Consider the following 21,027-nt stretch of genomic DNA (forward strand, 5'->3'; position numbering starts at 1 on the left):
TGGACACATAAAAATGTAGGGGGGATTTAACCTAACCATTTGGGGGAAACCCTTAGAATCAGAAGAATTTTTAACCTTAATCAGTGGGGTGAATTTTAACCTACACTGTTAATTCGGAAACAGATGGAATGGTGCAATATTGATTTTACATCCTTAACAAATTTATTCACTATTGAAGTCAACAAGTAATATTGGATAGAGTGTAAAATCAGCATTCCCCTTCTCCCACAAGTTTTTCATCCAGTAATTAGGTTGACTTTAGGGCTATCACATTGAGTGTTTTTAACTGTCAAAAGTTAGACTGGACTGAAGATAATGCTTGTGTTCAAAGTGAATGGGTGTTTGGAATGTATCCAGAATGATTTCCTGACAAGATCCAGTGCCACATTTTGGAAAGGGTGTCAAAGCCTTGGTGGATGCATAGAAGAGATGAGGGATTTCAACTGTGTGGAGAAGCTTGGGCTGCACTCCTTCAAGTAGAAAGATTAAGGGACTGAAAAGTTAGGAAGAAGGGCAGAGGTGACATGCCATTGCTTTCCTACCACCATGGCATTGTCAGTGGAGAGAAATGTGGTTAACAGTCCTCCTGTCCAGAGGTTAATTGCAGCACTTAAGTGGCCAATTAAGTGTCACTTCCTGCCACAACAAACAATCAAGTGCTCCTCTGCTGCATAGGGAAACATGCTGGTGAACTTTTATACTCACTCAATGGTGTGTGTGTGCATGTGCATGCGCGCATGTCCATCCATCCCTAATTGGTAACTGAAATTAGTAATATACTTGGTTGGACAAAAAATGCAGAGATATGGGGGCAAAGCAGGTGAGTGCAACTAATGGGATACCTCTTTCAAAAAACTGACACAGGCACAATGGGCTTCATCTGTGCTGCATGATTCTCTAACTATATGACATTCAGAACTTAAAGGGGGCATAAACTATCTTATAATACAAATCAACCAGCCTGTATTTTTACAAGTTTCTAACATGTAAAACAGTAGTTTAAGAGATGATAAAATCACTCATGGATAAAGGAATGAGCCTAACTGTAAAGAATAAAAGTATGCGCAAGATATTAAGTAAATAATTTGCATCTTTATTTTCAAATGATGTTAGAAGTAAGAACATACAAAAGGGGAATATAGCACAATTGTCTGAAGTAAGTTTAGAATAAAAAAGGAATTGGCTCTAAAACAAACTTAACAGAACTTTGCATGGATAAGTACCCATGCTTTGGCGGTCTTTATTCCTGGTTGAAAGGTTTCAGAGAATATAAGTGAGGCTCAAGCCACAGTTTTTCAATCCTTCTTAAATACAGATGTTCTGTCATGGCACTGGAAGCTAACCATTGTCCAAGAAAGGTGACAAGGATAAACCAAGTTAACTGTAGACTGGTTAGACTAATGTCAGTTGTGGACAAACTCTTAGAGGCAGATATTAACTTTCATTGTCAGAACAGAATTTCTAGTAGGGAATCAGCCAAATTTCCTTTCCATTCACTCCAGTGAATTTCTCTTCCTTTCTCATGCAATCCACAAGCTTTAAACATCCATTTTTTGTCTTGTCCAATCAGGATTTCTTGACGATCTCATCTGTTTTGCTATTTTTTCTGACTTTGATAGCATCCTGCAATGAGGGTCTTAAGGGGTTTGGACCTTCACTTAGATATTTTTAGTTTAATTATGAAATTATTTAAAACGTAGTACAAGAGTCATAAGGGTATGCAAACAAAAAAAGGTACTCTTCTACACATGTTGCCGTGTATAATTTAGGCTACATCCAGATTTGTTCAAGCTTTCATGGCAAGAAGAGTCACAAATCATTTGTGGTTTGTTCCATGACAGTTACCTGCAAATGTTAAAAACACACACGCTCTAAGCTCTAACTTTGGAGAAGTTATGCTGAAGTTCTGGTACTCACAGCAGAAGAGAACTAAGAACAACTTTGAAAATACAAGATCATGGACAGCTGGTAAAAATGATGTGCAGGTGAGTTTCTATCCATTCTTTCACTTTCCTCCTCCTGAGCCATAAAATCATTGTTCAAAATAGCCAGTAGACTGGCAAACATTGCAAGCATCTGCAGTGCACTCACGCATCCTTGTGTCTCCCTCATTCCTTCCACTTAACCTGGATTGAAGTTATGTATGATTGCATGTTTACATCACTGATTTTATAGAAAAACTACTAATGAAAAATCTAATCCTTCAAATATACTTAAGAAGGCCATTGCAAACAATGTAGCATCATTGTAATATGTTCCATGACTTGATCGTAAGGGTACTTACACCCATCCTACTGGAATGTGATCTGCATGGTATTACACAGATTAAGCACTGTTTAAGTTAGCTCAAGGGATAAGATGCAAGGTTTTCATAAATATGCATGGAAGCAAACACAGAGATACTTTGTTTCTCAACTTTTTTAAAGTGATTGATCATTTTAAAGTGGTTGCTTGATAGATTTCTAAATAGTAACAGAACTTTGTAAAGTGCAATTGGGCAGTGGGTATAACTCACTCAAAGAGCCTCTTCATGAGAGAAAGGTAAAGATTGAGATAGGGAGCGAGGAATTGAAGAAACCTGGATTGAGATTGCAGTTGTACTGAAAGGTCCTACAGCCCTCAAAAAGTGAAGCCTCTATTTTGAATGTTTTGATTTGCTGCTAATTTGTTGTACTGAAATGTTTTCTCAGGTGTATGACACATTGTTTTATATTTTGCACCAAATTGCTCCTTTCCTGTAGATGTTGACTTCTCAGTATCTCATCTAAGTGTCAATTATTAACATGTAAGTTTTAACAGTGACTGTTGGCAAACTGCCACGGCCAAACTCAATCCTGTCCTTACCTGATACCCAATTTTAGCTATTTTTCAGCAGGGGTTACTGGATAACAACCAGGAACTATATCCAGTTTTCACTTCCCTAGTCTCAGGCATCTATTACAATATAAACAATCTTGTTGCCATCCAAGTTGAGTTCAGGTAACATGTCTCTGAAAGAGGACCCTGTTGAAATATTAACATAGTTTTCTGTTGCTGAATCTGATCATTTCCAAGATTAGTCTGATTTTATTTCAGATTTTCAGGATTTGTCTGTTCACCTTTATGATAATTTATTTCTTAATATTCCATGTGCTGCTGTTTTCCTTTTACCATTTAAAAAGGAAATTCTTCAATTCTACAGATGTGACTAGAAAAAGCATAAGTAAACATAACAAAAACAATGCAGTGTAATTGGATGCAAGGTTACATGGTAATTAGTAATGAGAGTTAACTGGAGAGAAATGTGGCTTTTCCTTTTCCTTTGCAGATTGTGGTAAACATAGTCCTTTGAAAGGAAATGTATTTGAAATATGAATTTTACACTTAAGTAATTTAAGTACTTTCATGCCACAGGATGCTGATGAAGCTGAGGCTGAATATTGAGGAAACAATGTTGTGTCTGCTGTGGCTTCAAAAGAGTAGAAATCGAGGATCCAGCGTCTTCATTGTTAGCTTCCTTGAACAGTAACAAATAATATGCAAAAAAGACAAAGGTGATGGAAAATATGCAGAAGACCTTTTAAGAAAATAATTCAAGACAAGAACATTCTCAATGACACTAAATGAAAGCATCTGAAAACTCCACCAAAAATAATTAAAGTCATACTTAACATGTAAAGGGTAAATATTTGTCTCAGGCAGTAATGCTAAACAGTTTATTCTACCATTCGATAATCCATTCTATTGAAGCCAGTGCAACTGAATATTGGGAGAGGAGTATAATGGAGGAGGAGGTTGGGGGATAAGGGGGTGGCAGTGGCTGATACCACAACATCCATTTAGCAAAATCTTTTGAGACAAATTTCTGCCCCCAAATCCTTTTTAGAAAATGATATGTAATAAATGATAATATTTCATTCACGAACCACAAAATTAATTGATGGAACTTTTAAGGAAAAACATAATCATAAAATTCCATATCCAACATGTACAGGGGGTGAGTAGACCACATCCAAATCATGCCTTTGATTGATGAATACACTCAGCATTTCTTCCTCTTTTTAATGTTCACTGTTGTCCTTCTGGAGAGGAGAACATATTGAATAATTTTGATAAGGCTTTAGGAAAGATATTAATGGCCGTATCCAATATAAAAAATTACAGCTTGAAATTCAACTGGATTTTCTTCAGCCATTACCATGACTTCTGCAGGACATTAGCAGGACATCCTGGGGAAGTTGCATAAATGGGCATTTTAGCAGTGTGTTCTGTGTTTCCAAAGATTCTGACCATCTCCCACTGGGGGACCCCTGGTAACTCCAGGGATATGTATCCAAGAAAGTACTACACTGTTCACCCTGCATGAGTGTTTTCAAATTAGAATGTGATTTGCATACCAGAGCTTTCAATTACTACTTTATTTGAATTCTCCAGTCTGGAAATATTGAAAAGACTGATTTAAGCTCACAGTTCATCTCCATCTTGTCTGCATACATGGCCCAATTTATTTTCAAGTTGAATATTCTGTTTTCAGTAACAGATGTTTCTGATGATAATATACTGTTAAAACCTGGTGGAATAAGATGTGCTGTGTGTCCCGCTCCTGGCAATAGGAACAATTACCTCAGCTGACTACACCTAGTGAAAGTGATCTTTCCTCTTACTGTCACATGTAGACAGAAGGCACTAATCTTAACTGAGCCTCTAGACAGGGTCATTCTTTTCACTCACATTTCTAGAGATTTCACTTCACTGTTTTAAAAAGGAAAAGTAATGTGCTGCCTTCAGCTTCACTGAGAGAGTACAGGCAATAGATATTGTTTGTAAAGAGCAACTAATTTGAACTGCATAAACTTCTAACAAATGGAGAATAAACTTGGATTAAAATTAATTCAATTAATCTTACTAAATCCTGAACAACGGGGCTGAATTTGTCTTGCTGTAAGGAAGGAGAACTGGAAATATTTTCTCAGGAATGACATGCAAGAAAAATAACTCCCCCCTTGTAAACAGTAATTGAACAATAAATATGTTAACCATTTAAAGCCTATTGAGGAAATTAATTGTCCAGTTTATAACCTCTCAGGCTGGGATTTTCCAGGCCACCCCCACCCGTGGTGGGGTTTTCCAGAAGTGGCTTTGTCATTGGCCGCCATTGAGATTCAACAGTCCTGCCAAAGTCAGTGTCCATTTACATTGCCCACAGGCCGGACTGCTGGGCATCCCGCCACCAGGGGTCACCTTTGGTGGAGCCAGAAGATCTGGCCAGCAGAAAAAGGCTGGAAAATCCCATTCACACTCATTAGTTCTCATTAGGGTCCTTCCAAGAGTTTAGGCTAGCGAATCAATTGGGACCTATAATTTCCTCAGTCAGCTGAACTACATGCATAATCTGAATAGGCATGGATTAGTGTGAGAGGAAAATAGGGTGACATTAAAACTGATGCTGGGGAGGATGGGTATCAGTCAGTAATTGTATCTGCCCCTTACAGCCCTGATGTGAGATATCCAGAATCTTCCTTGACTGGAAGTGGAGTCCACAAGAGTGAACCTGAGAAACGATTTCACACACATCTATCCCAGAGAATCAGCCTTCTTGGATAGGGGTCAATTTTTCAAATTTGATTTTGCATCATTTAACTACTTGGTCTAAAAATAAAGTATCACTCTTAAAAGTTTGTGGTTTGTAAATGGAATGTATATAATTTTATTAATAAGCAACATTGCTTTTTTAGGCCAAAACAATTATGTAATTTCTGTTTAGACACTATTAGCACACAGATCATTATTTAAAAAAATACAGAATGGCAGCTACCATCTCTGCTGAATACAGAAGACTTAAAATAAATTGAGTCTTAAAATACAAAACTAGATAATTTATAAAGATATCTTTGGTTATGATTCAGTATGCAGGTAGTGTCAAACCAGATTTCTTCATAATATAATAATCTATAATTTAATATCACTGGTAGAAAATTTAACTGTCTTGTTACTAATAATATGGAGAGCTGAATTCTACTCTGAATTTGATTTATAGAATAATTCTGAAATTGCTTAGCAAAAGTTGGGAGCTCACATTGGTTACTTCCTCTAATTTATCATTAAGAAACACTTATGTGATTTTTTTTGGTGAACATAATCCCTGCTCATTTTTATTAATCATTTCACTGTAGAAGTCTTTGTACTGTAATGCCACAATAATTTGATATTCTCTTTAAGTATTTTATAGCCATGTGCTTCAATTGCAGAAATTTTAGAGTAAAAAAAGAGTAAATATTTTAAGCATATATATCATAGTACGTCATACAATCGTGCAGTTTTCAAAGCTCACTTAAATGATATATTTTATTACTCTGCAAGAGTGTTTCAAGACCAAAAGATCAAAATTCGGATTTATTACGTGTGTAATTAAAAGGAGCTCTGAAGAGTGGCAATGTCACTCTATGATAGAACAAGAGTTAATGCTCCCATTTCCCCACATGGAGAACTTTTGATCCACCTCAGTCCCATCAGGGGTGCCTTCAAGAGGGTACAAAGACCTTATCCATTGGAAGACTGGGGAATTCAAGACAGTCGGCCCCTACTAGTCTCTCACACCTCCTACTGACTGGTTTACATTTCAGTAATGCAAAAATCTGTCCTTTCAGTCTTCCAGCATTGCACAAGGGACACTCAACAGAAAAGAGGTTAAAGATATCTAAAGCACAGTGGAGCATTGGCTGGTGGTGATTTTACATACTTTCACATTGATATTGCAAAATTGGTTCCATATTTATTGCTGTTTATTTTTGAGAATGTACTGATTGTGTTGAAACTATATTAATGAGATAGAGAAGCAGGGAAATATGGTTTTTCACAGGCACAAGGGAGTTGCAATGAAACTGTCAATATTTATCTAATATTCAATTCAATGTAACCAAATTGGGTGGATGGTACGGTAGGTTGATTTTGGGTGATGATGTAAAGTGGGCAATATCAATTCTGCCACTGATTATAGATTTCTCTTATCTGACATCATTGAAAATGAAAATTGGGACATCTTCATCCAAACACTCATTTGATGCCATCAGCCAAAGTCAAAATTAGTCCCCAGCGTTTCTAATTTTCTCTCATTGGTTGCAGTGCAATATTTGAAAGATAATTACTTGCAGCAAGATATTAGTGCCTCGAATGATCTTCTGACAAGCGTCAATTCAAAAACTTTAGAACTAGTCATCAGGCAGTTAGACACTATAATGGGGGAGCATCAGGTTTCTGTGGCCATCTAAGACAAATGAGCTGAATATTTATTGTTCTCATTTGTACCCAGGAGGTCTGATTTAAGAAGCACCCCACTCTTCATATTCAGTAACAATGATAATGCAGAAAATGGTTCCCAGTAGTCATAGAATTGATAAGACATTCTGTTAGCTGTGGGATTTGTAAGTTAGATAATACTTTTAGCTTCTTCTGTAATTTCCTTTCTTTGTCAATAAAATTCAAAGGAAGAACACAAACAATGTTGCTTTTTGTACAAATGCACTCACTTCATAATTACATTCCGAAAACTGTGCAAAAATAAAGCGGGTATACAATGTCAGTTAGCAATCCAAAGTGCTTTAAATTTGCTGACTTCGATATCCAGACACACTTTGGCTTTGAATCATTGCCATAGTAATGAAATGCAGTCTGCTCTTGCATTTAATGTTTCTCTTAACTTCTCCTGAGGCTGTTGTGTGTCCGTTCGGAAAGATGCTTGGTGAGTCAAGCACCGTTTGGAAGGTTATACTGGTGTGGCTTCAAAAGCAATGCTTCTAATGGTGGCAGGAATGGATTTCTCTGAATAAGTCAAAGATTTTATTCATGTGGAAACCAGTGAAGTAGTTCCTTCTTTACAACAGTGACTGCATTTTAAAAGTACTTTAATGGTTTCTAAAGGGCTTTGGGACATCCTGAGGTTGTAACTGGCACTATAAAGTATTTTTCTTCTAAAAGCCAGGATATTCAAACAATATGACTTCAGTATTACCAAATCATCTCTCCAGCCACAGACTGGATTTGACAAATGGAAAAGTATTAAAGGACATTTTCAAGAAACATTAATATATGGTGGGTTACCTGAGCTACCAGTTCCAGAATATTATATAATTCAAAGTACTGTTTAATTCAAAGGAAGGATCCAGTAACATGAAAGCTTCATGCTACAGTAATCTACAGAGCTATGGAAAGAATCATGCTTAAAGCAGATGTGTCATTGGATAGCAGGTGGCAAAACAGTATGACAGTTTGCCTTGTGAAGTGAAGCTAGTGAGGCCATGACTCTTCTGGTATGTCCAAGTATTTGTGGAGGTATCTTTATATGCAAGTCCCTGGGTTGTTACATCCCATGTGCCTGACAGTTTTGTTGCTACTGAAACTGTTGCCCAGTTCACCGCAAAGTCCTTTTCCTCATCTTAACTGTGCACTAACCCAAAAGGACTGCACATGTTCATGTAAAGTATAACAATCAGTTGTTAATTGATTATATAGACACGATGGACAAGAAAGAAATGGAAGGTTGTGAAACAAAGCCAACTAAACCAGGGATCAAAATGTAAGGAAAGGAATGAGAAAGCACAAACTCACCCCATCTTAGATGCTTTCTATTGTCTAAAAAATCCACTGCAGCAGGCAAGATTCTGCGAATCCCATGCACCAAATTTAGGTCACATTGTGGACCTAAACTTCTGTACAAGACCAATAATAATTGCATCTTCCCTATAATGTGCATATGTGTGTGACAGTTATGATACACAACCTATAAATCTGATGGTCGATGTGTATTTACATATGGCATAGGGCATCTGTCCTATGTAATACAACATGTAGTGTGACATCCATAATCTGTAATCATGTGTCAGATTAATGCATGAAAATCATGATGAGCAACATGTAAGGGTGACAGAATGTAAAACATGAATACTGCATAATAAATGCATGATGGTCATAATTCACAAAGGGTGGGTGTGGGATATGCTAAGTATAACTTGTATGTCTAACATCCATAATGTAATCACTATGAATATGACATGGTTAAGTATCTGTACATTTCTGTGCATGCATGGTGTACGTGTGAGAGAGGAAAAGAGTCAGCCTTAATGCAGAACATTTGGGAGTATTACATCAACCCAGCTTCAAAAGAGTAAGTCTTGGATACAGTCAAAGTAAATTTTCAGAATGTTTGTTCTAGCTGCAAAACTTGTATTTGCCCATAGGCTTGTTTAGACTTTAAACACATTCAAATATGACCTCCACCTCATGCCTTTTCTTATTTTATCTTTATTTTCTATTTCTTAGATAACCAAACATAAGTAATACTTATAGCATGTGCCAAAACCCTAAAAAAAAGAACGGGGGCCTGTCAATGAGAATGTTGTTTGATCCCTGTTGCTTATGTCCTGCAGAGCACATTAACTTCATCCTATAACATAAGGTCATTATATTTACATAATTTGACAGTGTGGACTGCTTGAAGCACTCAAGCTTCCACAGGGGGTTGGGGATCAGAATGTCCGGATGCCAATAATGCTGGAGCAGCCTGTTGATTATTGCCAACTGCTTTCTGAACTATAGTCATTGGAGACTTAAGTTTCCTTGCAGAATTTAGGTGATGAAGGCCAAAAAAAAACAAGGGTGATTTTGTTTCCTACTTGTTTAAGCACTTCAACTACATTGTGTGACATCCCCTTATTTAGAGCATTTCTCAAGCCTTCCAGTGCTTAGATGGCTGCATTGGGGTGGTAGGTGCATCAGATGAAGAATAGTCCTCAACCTCTATATCTGATAATATGAGGAGCTAGATAGGAAGGCCATTCAGCCCTTAAAACCAGGTGCATCATTCAGATAGATTACAGTTGATATGCATTTTAACTCCATCTGACCACCTTTGGTTCTGTATCTCTTCGTACCCTTTCCTAATAAAAATGGATTAGCAAAATCACAAAATGTGGATCAGCACAATGGATGCTAATTGAAGCAACAAGTGCAGTGCATCATTGTCTTGGTCCAGCAATTTACTTCTGGTTATGCTGATAGCAAATCCTGGCTATTACAGAAAGGCTGTGACTTACATTCTCACATATACGGTGCTTCAAAATCTGTGGTTCACCATGTCCACACTGATAGAACACATGGTCACTTGTTGCCAATGTCTTTGAAACTTAACCTCCATTGCATTCATCCATTATTTGAAACGTGGAATCTGTACAACAAAAAATAAAATAAGACCACAAGCCCCAAATGGGCAAAAAGTAGTAATTCGTCAAACATAATAAAATAATATTGAAAGATACTAATTCAAATGAATTTTATGTGACTTGTTCAAGTTTGAATATATAAATAAGCTTGTATTTTGCATTATCAGAAATATGCCAATGCAATACTGATCAGTACTTACTATAATAACAATGATTGTTTATGTTTATGAGTATTGAATGCGATAATAAAGAAAAATGATATACTCGTGAAGGAAAATATCTGATAAACCTCCCAAGCATCACTGGATTAAAATTGCTAATAAACATATTTTGCAACTCTTTCATGATGCAGCCCTGGAACCTTAAGGCTAGTAATAAGTGGATAATGTCAAAAGCAAATCCTCAGACATCATTAACTTGAGAAGATCAGTGTTGGTGTGGCTGTTATCATTCAGCATTGTGAAAACCTGTATCAAGCATTCTCCAAAAAACTGTCCAGTGTACATTGTGGATTTACTTCACATTTATGGAAGAGTTTAGTTTGTGTTCCATAAAGTGAGTAATGTCAATGTTAGGGGATTAGAAGTTTCAGCTTCAGCATCAAAACTTAATCAGGTGCACAACAAAACTTCCTTTGCACCAACAGTACACCTTAGCCTCAGAATTACATTCCTCATTACAGCTTTTCATTTCCAACACTAGCCACCTTTGTGACCTTTCTGATGGTGGCTTTTTGTTTACTGTTAAAATAAATGCAATTTTATACAGTGAATTCATGTGCATTGTGAATCAAGTTGAGATTTAAGGCTTGATTCAGTGCTCCTGGTAATGTCAGGACATGACAGATCCACAACCCATCAATGCCGAATGATGACTGAAACAGAGCACATTCCAGATGATGTGCTCTGATATTTGGAAGCAGTGAGAATAAGGAGTTCCGGAAACGCAATGCAGCCTGGAAGATCAGTGCACCAATTATGAATACATGATGCATTTGGATAACAGGGCAGCAAAGTGGCACAGTGGTTAGCACATTTCACTTACAGTAGCAGGGGTCTGGGTTCAATGCCAACCTCAGGTCACTGTCTGTGTGGAGTTTGAACATTCTGCCCGTGTCTGTGTGGGTTTCCTCCGGAATCTCCAATTTCCTCCCACGCGCCAAAGGTGCGCGTGTTAGGTTGATTGGCAATGCCAAATTACTCCTTAGTATCAGGGGGATTAACAGGGTAAATAACTGGATTTATGGGGATAAGGCCTGAGTGGGATTGTTGTAATGCAGGCTTGATTACTTTTACTGTAACAAACAAACTAAAATTAACACTGATTAGTCATAACAGGGCAGGCAACTAATATTCTAAACTATAGATACCCTTCAGTAGTTTCTTAATGCAACTAATAATCTCACAGCACATTTATATGTTATGCCACACTCTCAGCAGAATTGACATTTAATTGAAGTCTAAAACTTCCCAGCTCCCAACAGGCTCTTTTCTCCCAATTTTGCTGAGTCATAAGTCAAAAATAATTTCTCTCAGTTTTCTGAGATTTCCACAAACTGACTTCTGGCAATAAGGCCCATTCCAGTGATTCCTTCTCCCAGCCACATCAGAGAAAATCTTCCAGTGTCCTTAAATCCCTGTTGGTTCCATATCTTCATCCAGTGGGCAAGCTCTCACCAGCATTCTCCCTAGTAGTTAACAGAGAAAAAGCTTTTTCCCTTGCTCTCCACGGTGGCTACTGTTTTCCTGTCTCTCTCTCTCCCTCAGTGTGCAGAGTTTTAAGAGTCTGAGTGTCTACCCATGGCAAAGCCAGCTGCTTTGTTTTCTGTTTTCTTTTTCAGTGTTAAAGCTGGCAGGTGAATTTCAATAGCACTCGATCTGGGCCCCCTATTCCCATGGTAACCAGACCACACAAACTTGTCTTTGAGCAGAACTTAGTAAGTCACATGTCCCTTTTCATTACTCCATTTTACCTTGAATTAAAGAGACTGTACAAAACATAGTCGGCTCATAGCATGCTGCTTTTTCTGTACAATCACAAAGTCTGTTAGTTTTTCATCTTGCACTTATCAGGAAAACTGCAAGAATGTCAAATTTCAAATGATCACAACTTATACTTTTGAAGAAAAGAGTGCTGATTGGTTGGCAGGTCAATTCTGATTCCCAAGGTATTGCCATGGAGGAAGCAAAGAGGAAGTGTGAAATCTTCAGATTCACAGGTAATTAAAAAAAAGCACAGGGTTTGAACACTTTTTAAAAAATTTATTCTTTTATGGAATGCAACATCAATGGGTGTTGCCAACAAGACTAAAGTTGTTGCCCATTCCTAATTGCTCTTGAAGTGTGTGGCTTGCTGGGCCATTTCAGACAACTGTTAAGAATTAACCCTATTATTGTAGATCTGGAGTCACATGTAGGCCAGCAGATTTCCTTCCCTAAAGGCATCATCAAACAAGATAGATTTTTTACAACAACCAATGATAGTTTCATTATTGCCATTACTAAGACTACTTTTCAGTTCCAGATGTTATTAATTGAGCTTAAATTCCACCAGCTGGCATGATGGGATTTGAATCCATAGACCCAAAATATTAATCTGAGTTTTGGGATTAATATAGTGAAATTACCACTAGATCACCATCTCATTTCTTTGCAGAGAATGGGTCCTTGTATATGTCACTATTAGCATACATAATGAGTTTGACTAATTAAATAGACAACAAATTTGAGATCAAGCTCATACTGTGGCTCATTTTTACCTGCTCCAGGTGACATACATTCTTGATACATTCTCTGCACACAAAAATAATATGTTCTAGTTTTACACTTTTTTTGCATTACCTGAGAGCTTGGAGAGCCAAGAATTCTTTGTTGCTTTCTCCATGGCAACACCTCAGCCAATCAAAGTCAACTTGCCAAACAATCACAAAAGTCATTCTGTGTGAAACCTATAAATCAAGAACAAAAAAACTTTGAAGCAATTCAGTGATGTTTGAACCATAATCAGTGTGTTTTGTCACTGTGCTTTGTGCTGATGGATTGTGTGTGATGTCTAACACCTAACCTATAACTTCTTCTAAATGAGTCCCTAGTGGCAGGAAACAGGCATTTTTGTTCTGCAGGGTTCACTGACAGCCAGCTAAGATTTGTGCAGCAACAGTAAAGATTTGAGAAGACATTTACCTTCTTACACGCCACAATGGTGAACCTAGACTGAATAATCTGGTGGAGTCTATCACACTGTTATTATCATCTCTCACTAGTAGTCATTGAGGACCAGGCTGTACAAAGTCAGTTTTTCAGCACATCGAAGCACCAGTGGAATATGGAATCTGTAGGGATACAAGCACACAGTATTGGCCTACCAACACCACCTCATACATGCTCACATTGCTTTGGAAGCTCTTAGAGATGATTAATTTTACCTCACTTTAGGAATATTTACATAAGATCATGAATGGTCTTGTCAAGGTGAACATAGAAAGCATACTTTCTCTTGTGGGTGAGTTCAGAACTAGGGATGTGCTGTCTTCAAATTAGGGCTTACCTCTATAAGACAAAGATGTGGAAATTCTTATTTTCTCTCGGAGGGGGCTCTCAACTTGGGAACTCCCTGCCTCAGAAGCCGGTGAAAGTGGGGTCATTGAATATTTTTAAGGCAAAGATAGATAATTTCTTGTTAGACAAGGAAATCAAAGCTTATTTGGTGTGATGGGAATGTGGAACTTGAAACAGAAACAGATCAGCCATGATCTTATTGAATAGTGGAGCAGGCTTGAGGGGCTGAATGGTCTACTTCTGCCCCTATTTTGTACATTTGTAAAACTTAGATCAACAGCTGAAAACGAGTAGTGGAACTGTTTTTCTATTTGTTATCTTGTTCATATTATTAAAAGCTTACCTAATTTGCAATGGTAATGAAGTTATTCTCAAAGATATAAAAAGTGATGTGGGTCTGAAGTATAAGTAATTAAGTCAAGTAAATAACTTAAGAAAGAGTCAAAAATGTAATAAGCACCCTAAAAGGTGAGGATGAGCATCATCCTGGCATTATCCATGAAGTAAATGTTACCGTAGAATGTAGGTTTCAAGTTGCCAGCTTTTTCCAACCAGCATAGGGGACATCAGGCTGTTTGCGGTGCACATCTTCATCAAACAAGTAATGATTACTACTTGTTCTCATAATGAGGTCAAAGGAGGAATGTACTGACTAGCTGATTTAGACAATCCCACCACTTTATCCTGGAAATTGAAGTCCTGCAGCAAGACTGGACACCAGTGTTATGGTCACAGTGGCCTTATTGAGTTGAGAACAGATGAACAATAAATGGGCCAATTGATTAATAATTCTCTGGTTGCAGGCTGGCTGATGCTGCGAATCATTCTCCAGGAAAACAAGCTGAGAGAGGAAGGTATCTTAACTATCGCTAGCTACAATGATGCTTGCCAGTACAATACCTGTCAAACTGCCTGTCTGCTGACGTAGGCAGGTATCTTCTGCACATCTGAGCATCATGATGTGGAGATGCTGGTGTTGGACTGGGATAACACAGTAAGAAGTCTCACAACACCAGGTTAAAGTCCAACAGGTTTATTTGGTAACAAACGCCACTAGCTTTCGGAGCACTGCTCCTTTGTCAAGTGAGTATGGAGTTCTGATCACAAACAGTGGATATAAAGGCAGACACTCAGTTTACAGAATACTAATTAGAATGTGAGTCTTTACAGCTAGTCAAATCTTAAAGGTGCAGAAATGTGAGTGGAGATAACATTAAGCATAGGTTAAAGAGATGTGTGTTATCTTCAGACAGGGCAGTAAGTGAGATGTTTCAAGCCCAAGCAAGTCATGGAGGTTACAAATAGTGTGACATGAATCCAAGATCACACTATTTGTAACCCCATGACTTGCCTGGGCTTGCAACATCTCTGTTGGACTTTAACCTGGTGTTATGAGACTTCTTACTGCATCTGAGCATCACCATACATGGAGCACTCCATGTCTCAGCCTCGGTCATTGCATCTGTATGCACACTGGCAAAATCTTACATCATGCAGCCAAATAGCAGGCACTCCAGGTAGGAGCAACATGCACGTTTTGGAGGGAGGAATTTGACACATCACCCACCATCGCTAGGGAAGTTGACAGCCTTCACTGACTCATCAGTGAAAGCATTGCTGAGAATCAAAGCAGCCTAAGAAACACATTGGAGGCACTATCTTTACCAGGGAAGTTGTTGCCACTTCATCAGTCCCAATACTGATGCAAACATGGAGATTCTGGTGTGATGGCAAGCCTCTGACTTGAGAAGGCAGCATTCTTGTCAATTCTTAAAGGCGCACATTTAAAACTCTTCAAATCAATTGCATTTTGACCTCCTGCTGTGCGGCACACCCGCCAAGTTACCAGGCCCACACGATGCTCTCGAGATGTGATAAAATTGGTGTTAATTGGTTCCTTAAATACCTTCATCGAATTTTCATTGTTGTTGGGCAGATTGCCACCATCACTGCAAACCCATCACCAGGCAAAGCATGAGGAAACAGGGGCACATTGCACAGACAGTCTAGTGCTTTGCTCCTCCTTTTATCTGTCTGCCTGCCTCCAAAGATACCTTCACTAGAGTCAACAATCAAAAAACTTATGTAGCGCTTAATTATGTAGCGCTTTTAAAATGATAAAACATCCAAAGCAACTTCACAGGAACATTATCAAACAAAATATGACACAGAACCATGTATCTCTTCAAAGAGGATAGGGAGGCAGAGGGATGGTTTTCTAAAATATGGGGCTTTGTCAACTGAAGGTATGGCCACTAATGATGGAGTAATTAAAATCAGGGATACATGGCAGACCAGAATTAGAGGAGTGCAAGTATCTAAGCTAGGCTTTAAGAGATGAAAAAGATAGGAAGGACTGAAGCCACAGAAGGTTTTGAAAAAAAGACTGAGAATTTTAAAATCAAGTCATTGCTCGGCTGAGAGCCAAAGTCAGTGAGCATTGGGATGAATGGGAATCGGACTTGCTAAGAAAGGAGCAGCACAGTTTTGAATGACCTCAAGTATAGGGAAGGTAGAATAGTACCTTCTATAAACTTGAGGTTATTCAAAACTATGCATTTAACAAAAATGCTGTCCTCGTTGTTGGCTGGTAGGTCATAGAATCATAGAATACTACAGTGCAGAAGGAGGCCATTCAGCCCATGGATCTGCACTGACCACAATCCCACTCAATCCCTATCCCCATAAACCCATGCATTTACTCTAGCTAGTTCCCCTGACTAAGGGGCAATTTGACATGGACAATCAACCTAACCTGCGCATCTTTGGAGTGTGGGAGGACCTGGAGGACACCCACGCAGACACGGGGAAAACATGCAAACTCCACACAGACAGTGACTCAAGCTGGGAATTGAACCTGAGTCCCTGGCTTTGTCAGGCAGCAATGTTAACCACTGTGCCACCGTGCTGCCCCTGCAAGTATGATTGTGTAATGTCCTAAATATGTTAGGGGTTGTGGGTGATACATTAAAAAAATGTGATTTGCACAAGTAGATTCAAACCAACAACACAAGGTTTATTCCTGGAGCTCTTAGCTATACAGAATAGAAAATGAAACTAAATGGGAGCCTGTGAAAAATCCAATGACATCACCATTAATTCATATGTGACTGGCATTTAAAGCAATCATATAATCACTTAAATATATAAAAGATTGATGGCATAATTGAGGCTGGTCAAATTCCAATGCCAGCTGACCATCATGAATTTTATTCCTTAATTTGATAACATTTATCCATTAAATTGAAACACAACAAATACATACCCAGCCCTGTCATCCCTGCCAAGTTCTCCTCACTAGTATCTGGGGACCTTGTGATTAAATTGGGTGAGCAGTCCCACAGACTATTCAAGCAATAGTTTGAATCATACCTTACAGCTCATGTCGCAGACTCTTCCATCACCATCTCTGGGTATGGTCTATCCCCGCAGCTGGAAAGACCCACCAGCAGTGGCAACATAATAATATACAGTCTAAGGTGTGGCCCTGGGAACTCTTCCTCAACATTGACTCCAATCCCTATGAACTCTCGTGGCATCAGGTCAAACATGAGTAAGGTTACAACCAAATGCTCTATCTCTCAGCTGAAGAATGTTGATCATCCTGTGGAAGAATAGGTGAGATAGCAAGGGTACAAAATGTACTCTGGATGGGGTCTTCATTGTCTATTACCAAGCATGGTTTGGTAGCACCATGAGAGGCTGAGCCCAGAAGGATATAGCTGCCACACTGGCAGATAGTGAGAGAAACAGCATGAGTGAAGCCAGTCGTGATTTTGTCCTCATCAGTCTACACTTCACATACGCATTTGTCCATGGCAACATTGACATGCTTGATCATCAAACAGATTTTGCAGAGATTAAGGCCACAATTCTCCCGAATTAAGACTAAGTGCCCATGCCAGTGGGTAAACAGGACCATTTCCCATTGCCACTAGGAGCACCTGTCAGTTGGGATTCACCCACTTGACAGATGCAAATTCACACATACTGAGCAACCTGCTGGCCAGTCCTGATTTTCAGAGATCTGGCTATCATTTTTAAATGACTCCACAATCTCCACGCTCAGAGACAGGTTTCCCTCCTCCCAAAAAATGAAATGGTAACCCCTCCACTCCCCCGCCCCCACTGGCCAGGGAAGCACCACCAACCCACAAGACCATAAGATATAGGAGCAGAATTAAGCCATTATGGCTGATTAATTTCTCAACCCCATTCTCCCACCTTTTCCCTGTAATCTTTGATCCCCTTGCCAATTAAGAACCTATCTATCTCTGTCTTAAATGTACTCAATCAGCTGGCCTCTGCAGCCTTCTCTGACAATAAATTACTTAGCTTCACCACCCTATGACTGAAAAAAATTCCTCCTCATCTCGGTTCTGAAGGGTTGTCCTTTTATTCTAAGGCTGTGCCCTAGGATCCTAGTCTCTTTGATTAAGGGAAACATCTTTCCCATGTCCACTCTATCCAGACCTTCCAGTATTCTGTAAGTTTTATCCTTCTAAATTCCATCGACTCCAGACCCACAGTCCTAAAATACTCCTCATATATCAAGTTTTTAATTCCTGGGATCATTCTCATGAACCTCCTCTGGACCCTCTTCAGAGCCAGCACATTCTTCCTTAGATACAGGGCCCAAAACTGCTCATAATACTCCAAATGTGGTCTGATCAGAGCCTTTTAAAGCCTCAGTAGTCCATTCCTGTTTTTGTATTCTAGTTCTCTTGAAATGAATGTTAACATTGGATTTGCCTTCCCAACTACAAACTCAACATACAAGTTAACCTTAAGAAAATCCTGAACTAGGACTCCCAAGTCACATTGCGCTTCCGATTTCTCAATCATCTCCCCACTTAGAAAATAGTTTCGACCTGTTCTTCCTACCAAAGTGCCTAATCTCACATTTTCCCACGTTGTGTTCCATCTGCCATTTCTTTGCCCACTCTTTTAACTTGTCCAATTCCTTCCGCAGTGTCTCCGGCTCCTTGATACTACCTGTCCCTCCACCTATCTTTGCATTATTGGCTAACTGAGCCATAATGCCCTCAGTTCCATCATCTAGATCATTGATGAAAAGTTGTGGTCCCAACATTGATTGCTGTAGAACTCAACTCATCAAATGCCAACCTATAACCCAAACAGGGGCATCCTTCCCCTTTCCCACAAATAATGGATCACCCCCTACACCAATCCCACATAGGCATGAGGGTGACCCGAACACCCCACTCAGAGCCCCGCATTCGTACCCTGTCTCCACTCAGACATCCCCCCATTGAGTTCTCTTCCCCACATTCAGTACCCCTCCTCACTCAGACCACCCATTCAGCCCCTATGAACTCTCCCAATTATCCCTTCTCCGACCCCAACTCAGCCTACTTCCCCACTCAATACCCTATTAAACCCCCTTCCCCACTCAAAACCTACTCATTCCCTTTTCCCCAGGCAGACACACATTCAAACCCGCTCTCCATTCAAACATGCCAACAGCCCTTTCATTTTGGCAGTGTCAATGGTGCAGTGCTCTGGCACCATGGCCTGGCACTTTGGGCTCTGAAGGGGAATTCATAGGCTGAATGGGTGGTCTGGGTCACTCTCATGCCTGTGTGGGGTAGGGGTAGAGGGTGATCCATTATTTGTGGGGAGGGGGAAGGATGCTCCTATTTGGGTTATAGGTTGGCATTTGACGAGTCGAGTTCGACAGGGGTCGGTGTTGGGACTAAAACTTTTCACTTTATACATCAATGATCTAGATAAAGGAACTGAGAGCATTGTGGCTCAGTTTGCCAATAATGCAAAGATAGGTGGAGGACAGGTAGTATTGAAGAGGCGGAGAGGCTGCAGAAGGACTTGGATAGGTTAGAAGATTGGGCAAAGTAGGTCCAGTGGACATTTGCCTCTCTGCCGTGACCAAGCTGCAGAGGGCAAGTGCTGGGAATTGGGAGGGCTGGAGCTGAGGGCAAGGGGTTGACCATGCCAGTCTCCCCAGAACTCAGGTGGCATGGCTGAACTGCCCCTTCTAGCCCGGGCAGACCTGATGATCACCCCAGAATGTGATTTCAGGCAGCCCTGTGATAAACATTTTCATTCCAGTCTGTCAGCTGTGAAAGTTTTGAAGTGGCCAGGTCACTTTAATCTCCATGTCCCTGGTCACCTGGCTGGCTTTTAAATCACTGGAGTACTCCATTCCGCAGCAGAGATTTTCCTTTCACCGCGTCAGAGGCTGTAGGTGTGAGCAGACCTCTTTGAAGTTCTCTGACAGGAGATGTCAATTTCACCTTGAAGGGGAGGTACCATTCTCCACAGCTGTGCACTCAACCCCAGTGTATTCACACAGCTTTGATTTGAAGTCTCTGAGCCTTCCTAGCAAACTGAAACCTTTGTAACCTTCTCTACTGTGCCAAAAACCTTTGATCTATGTCAATTTCATGCTTTGAAAGAAGAGCCCTGCCTTGGGGTTCTGGCACTTTTTCCAAAACTTTTAAATATAGAATAAAGCATAAAACATCACCCTCCAGCCCTCACTCCCCCTCAGTCTCCCATATATTCCCCATGCCCCATCCTTGCCAACCTATGCCATCTCATACCCTGTACATACACCCATGACCCCTTATATCATCCATGCCAACCTATGCCCTTCTACTCATTAACCACTAGCCTTACATCTACTATGCCAACTCACCCAGTATCCACCATGGGCAGAGCTTAAGACTCTTGCAGAATTGAGATAAAACACATTCTACGAAGTTCAAGGTACCTATTGCAGACTTCACGATGCTCAATAAAACACAAAAAATAACAATTACTACATTCATATTCCCTCAACTAAATAAAGCTTTATAACAGCAAATATTTACTTCAATGAACAATCCCTTGTAACAAAAGCAGTAAAATTCAGAGTACCACTTCAAAGAGTATATAACCGCTTGGAGCTGCCAATCAGATTGTGAAATGGCAGGCACCTGACTGCGATAATGGGGGTTGTAAAATCAGTCATACAGCAATTATCCTGTATTAGGCAGTTAGGTTTATGTTAACAGTGTGAAACAGGAAGAAACAATTTTTTATCTCTCACACTTCAGACATTTTCTTTAAAGATTTAAAAAGGGAGAGCTTTTAAATGCTTTGTCCATTTGACAGCTCCCTTTGACAGGCCCTCTTGATACTTTTGACAGGACAATTATTTTTGACAGTTGCTTTTGAGTTTTGATGGTTTACTTTGACAGATCTGTTGAGAGTTCCAATGAGCTTGACAGTTAATGAGTATATGCATTTTATTA

The 21,027-nt window shown here is 39.5% G+C and overlaps 1 protein-coding gene and 1 long non-coding RNA gene across 6 annotated transcripts in view; one reads left to right on the forward strand and one right to left on the reverse strand.

The window, feature by feature from the left end:
* The window catches only part of LOC145348985 (PC3-like endoprotease variant B), a 709,624-nt gene extending 706,121 nt beyond the window's left edge, over positions 1-3,503 (forward strand). The window contains exons 19-20 of one of the 2 annotated variants that reach the window (XM_080197162.1): positions 1,842-1,985; positions 3,394-3,503. In XM_080197162.1, coding sequence (XP_080053288.1) covers positions 1,842-1,985; positions 3,394-3,423 — 174 coding nt within the window. In that variant the 3' untranslated portion in view covers positions 3,424-3,503. The other variant, XM_080197161.1, reaches the window with a different exon arrangement.
* Positions 3,504-3,537: 34 nt separating this feature from the next.
* The window catches only part of LOC145348986 (uncharacterized), a 54,446-nt gene continuing 36,956 nt past the window's right edge, over positions 3,538-21,027 (reverse strand). For all 4 annotated transcript variants that reach the window (XR_013888046.1, XR_013888045.1, XR_013888047.1 and 1 more), the window contains 3 exons: positions 13,034-13,140; positions 10,068-10,198; positions 3,538-4,061 (listed from right to left, as the gene is read on the reverse strand). This is a non-coding gene — a long non-coding RNA (uncharacterized LOC145348986). The remainder of the gene's footprint in view (positions 4,062-10,067; positions 10,199-13,033; positions 13,141-21,027) is intronic.

This window comes from Carcharhinus amblyrhynchos, chromosome 10, assembly GCF_965287045.1.
Source record: "Carcharhinus amblyrhynchos chromosome 10, sCarAmb.v2.hapA, whole genome shotgun sequence".
In the NCBI taxonomy this organism is placed as follows: Eukaryota; Metazoa; Chordata; class Chondrichthyes; order Carcharhiniformes; family Carcharhinidae; genus Carcharhinus; species Carcharhinus amblyrhynchos.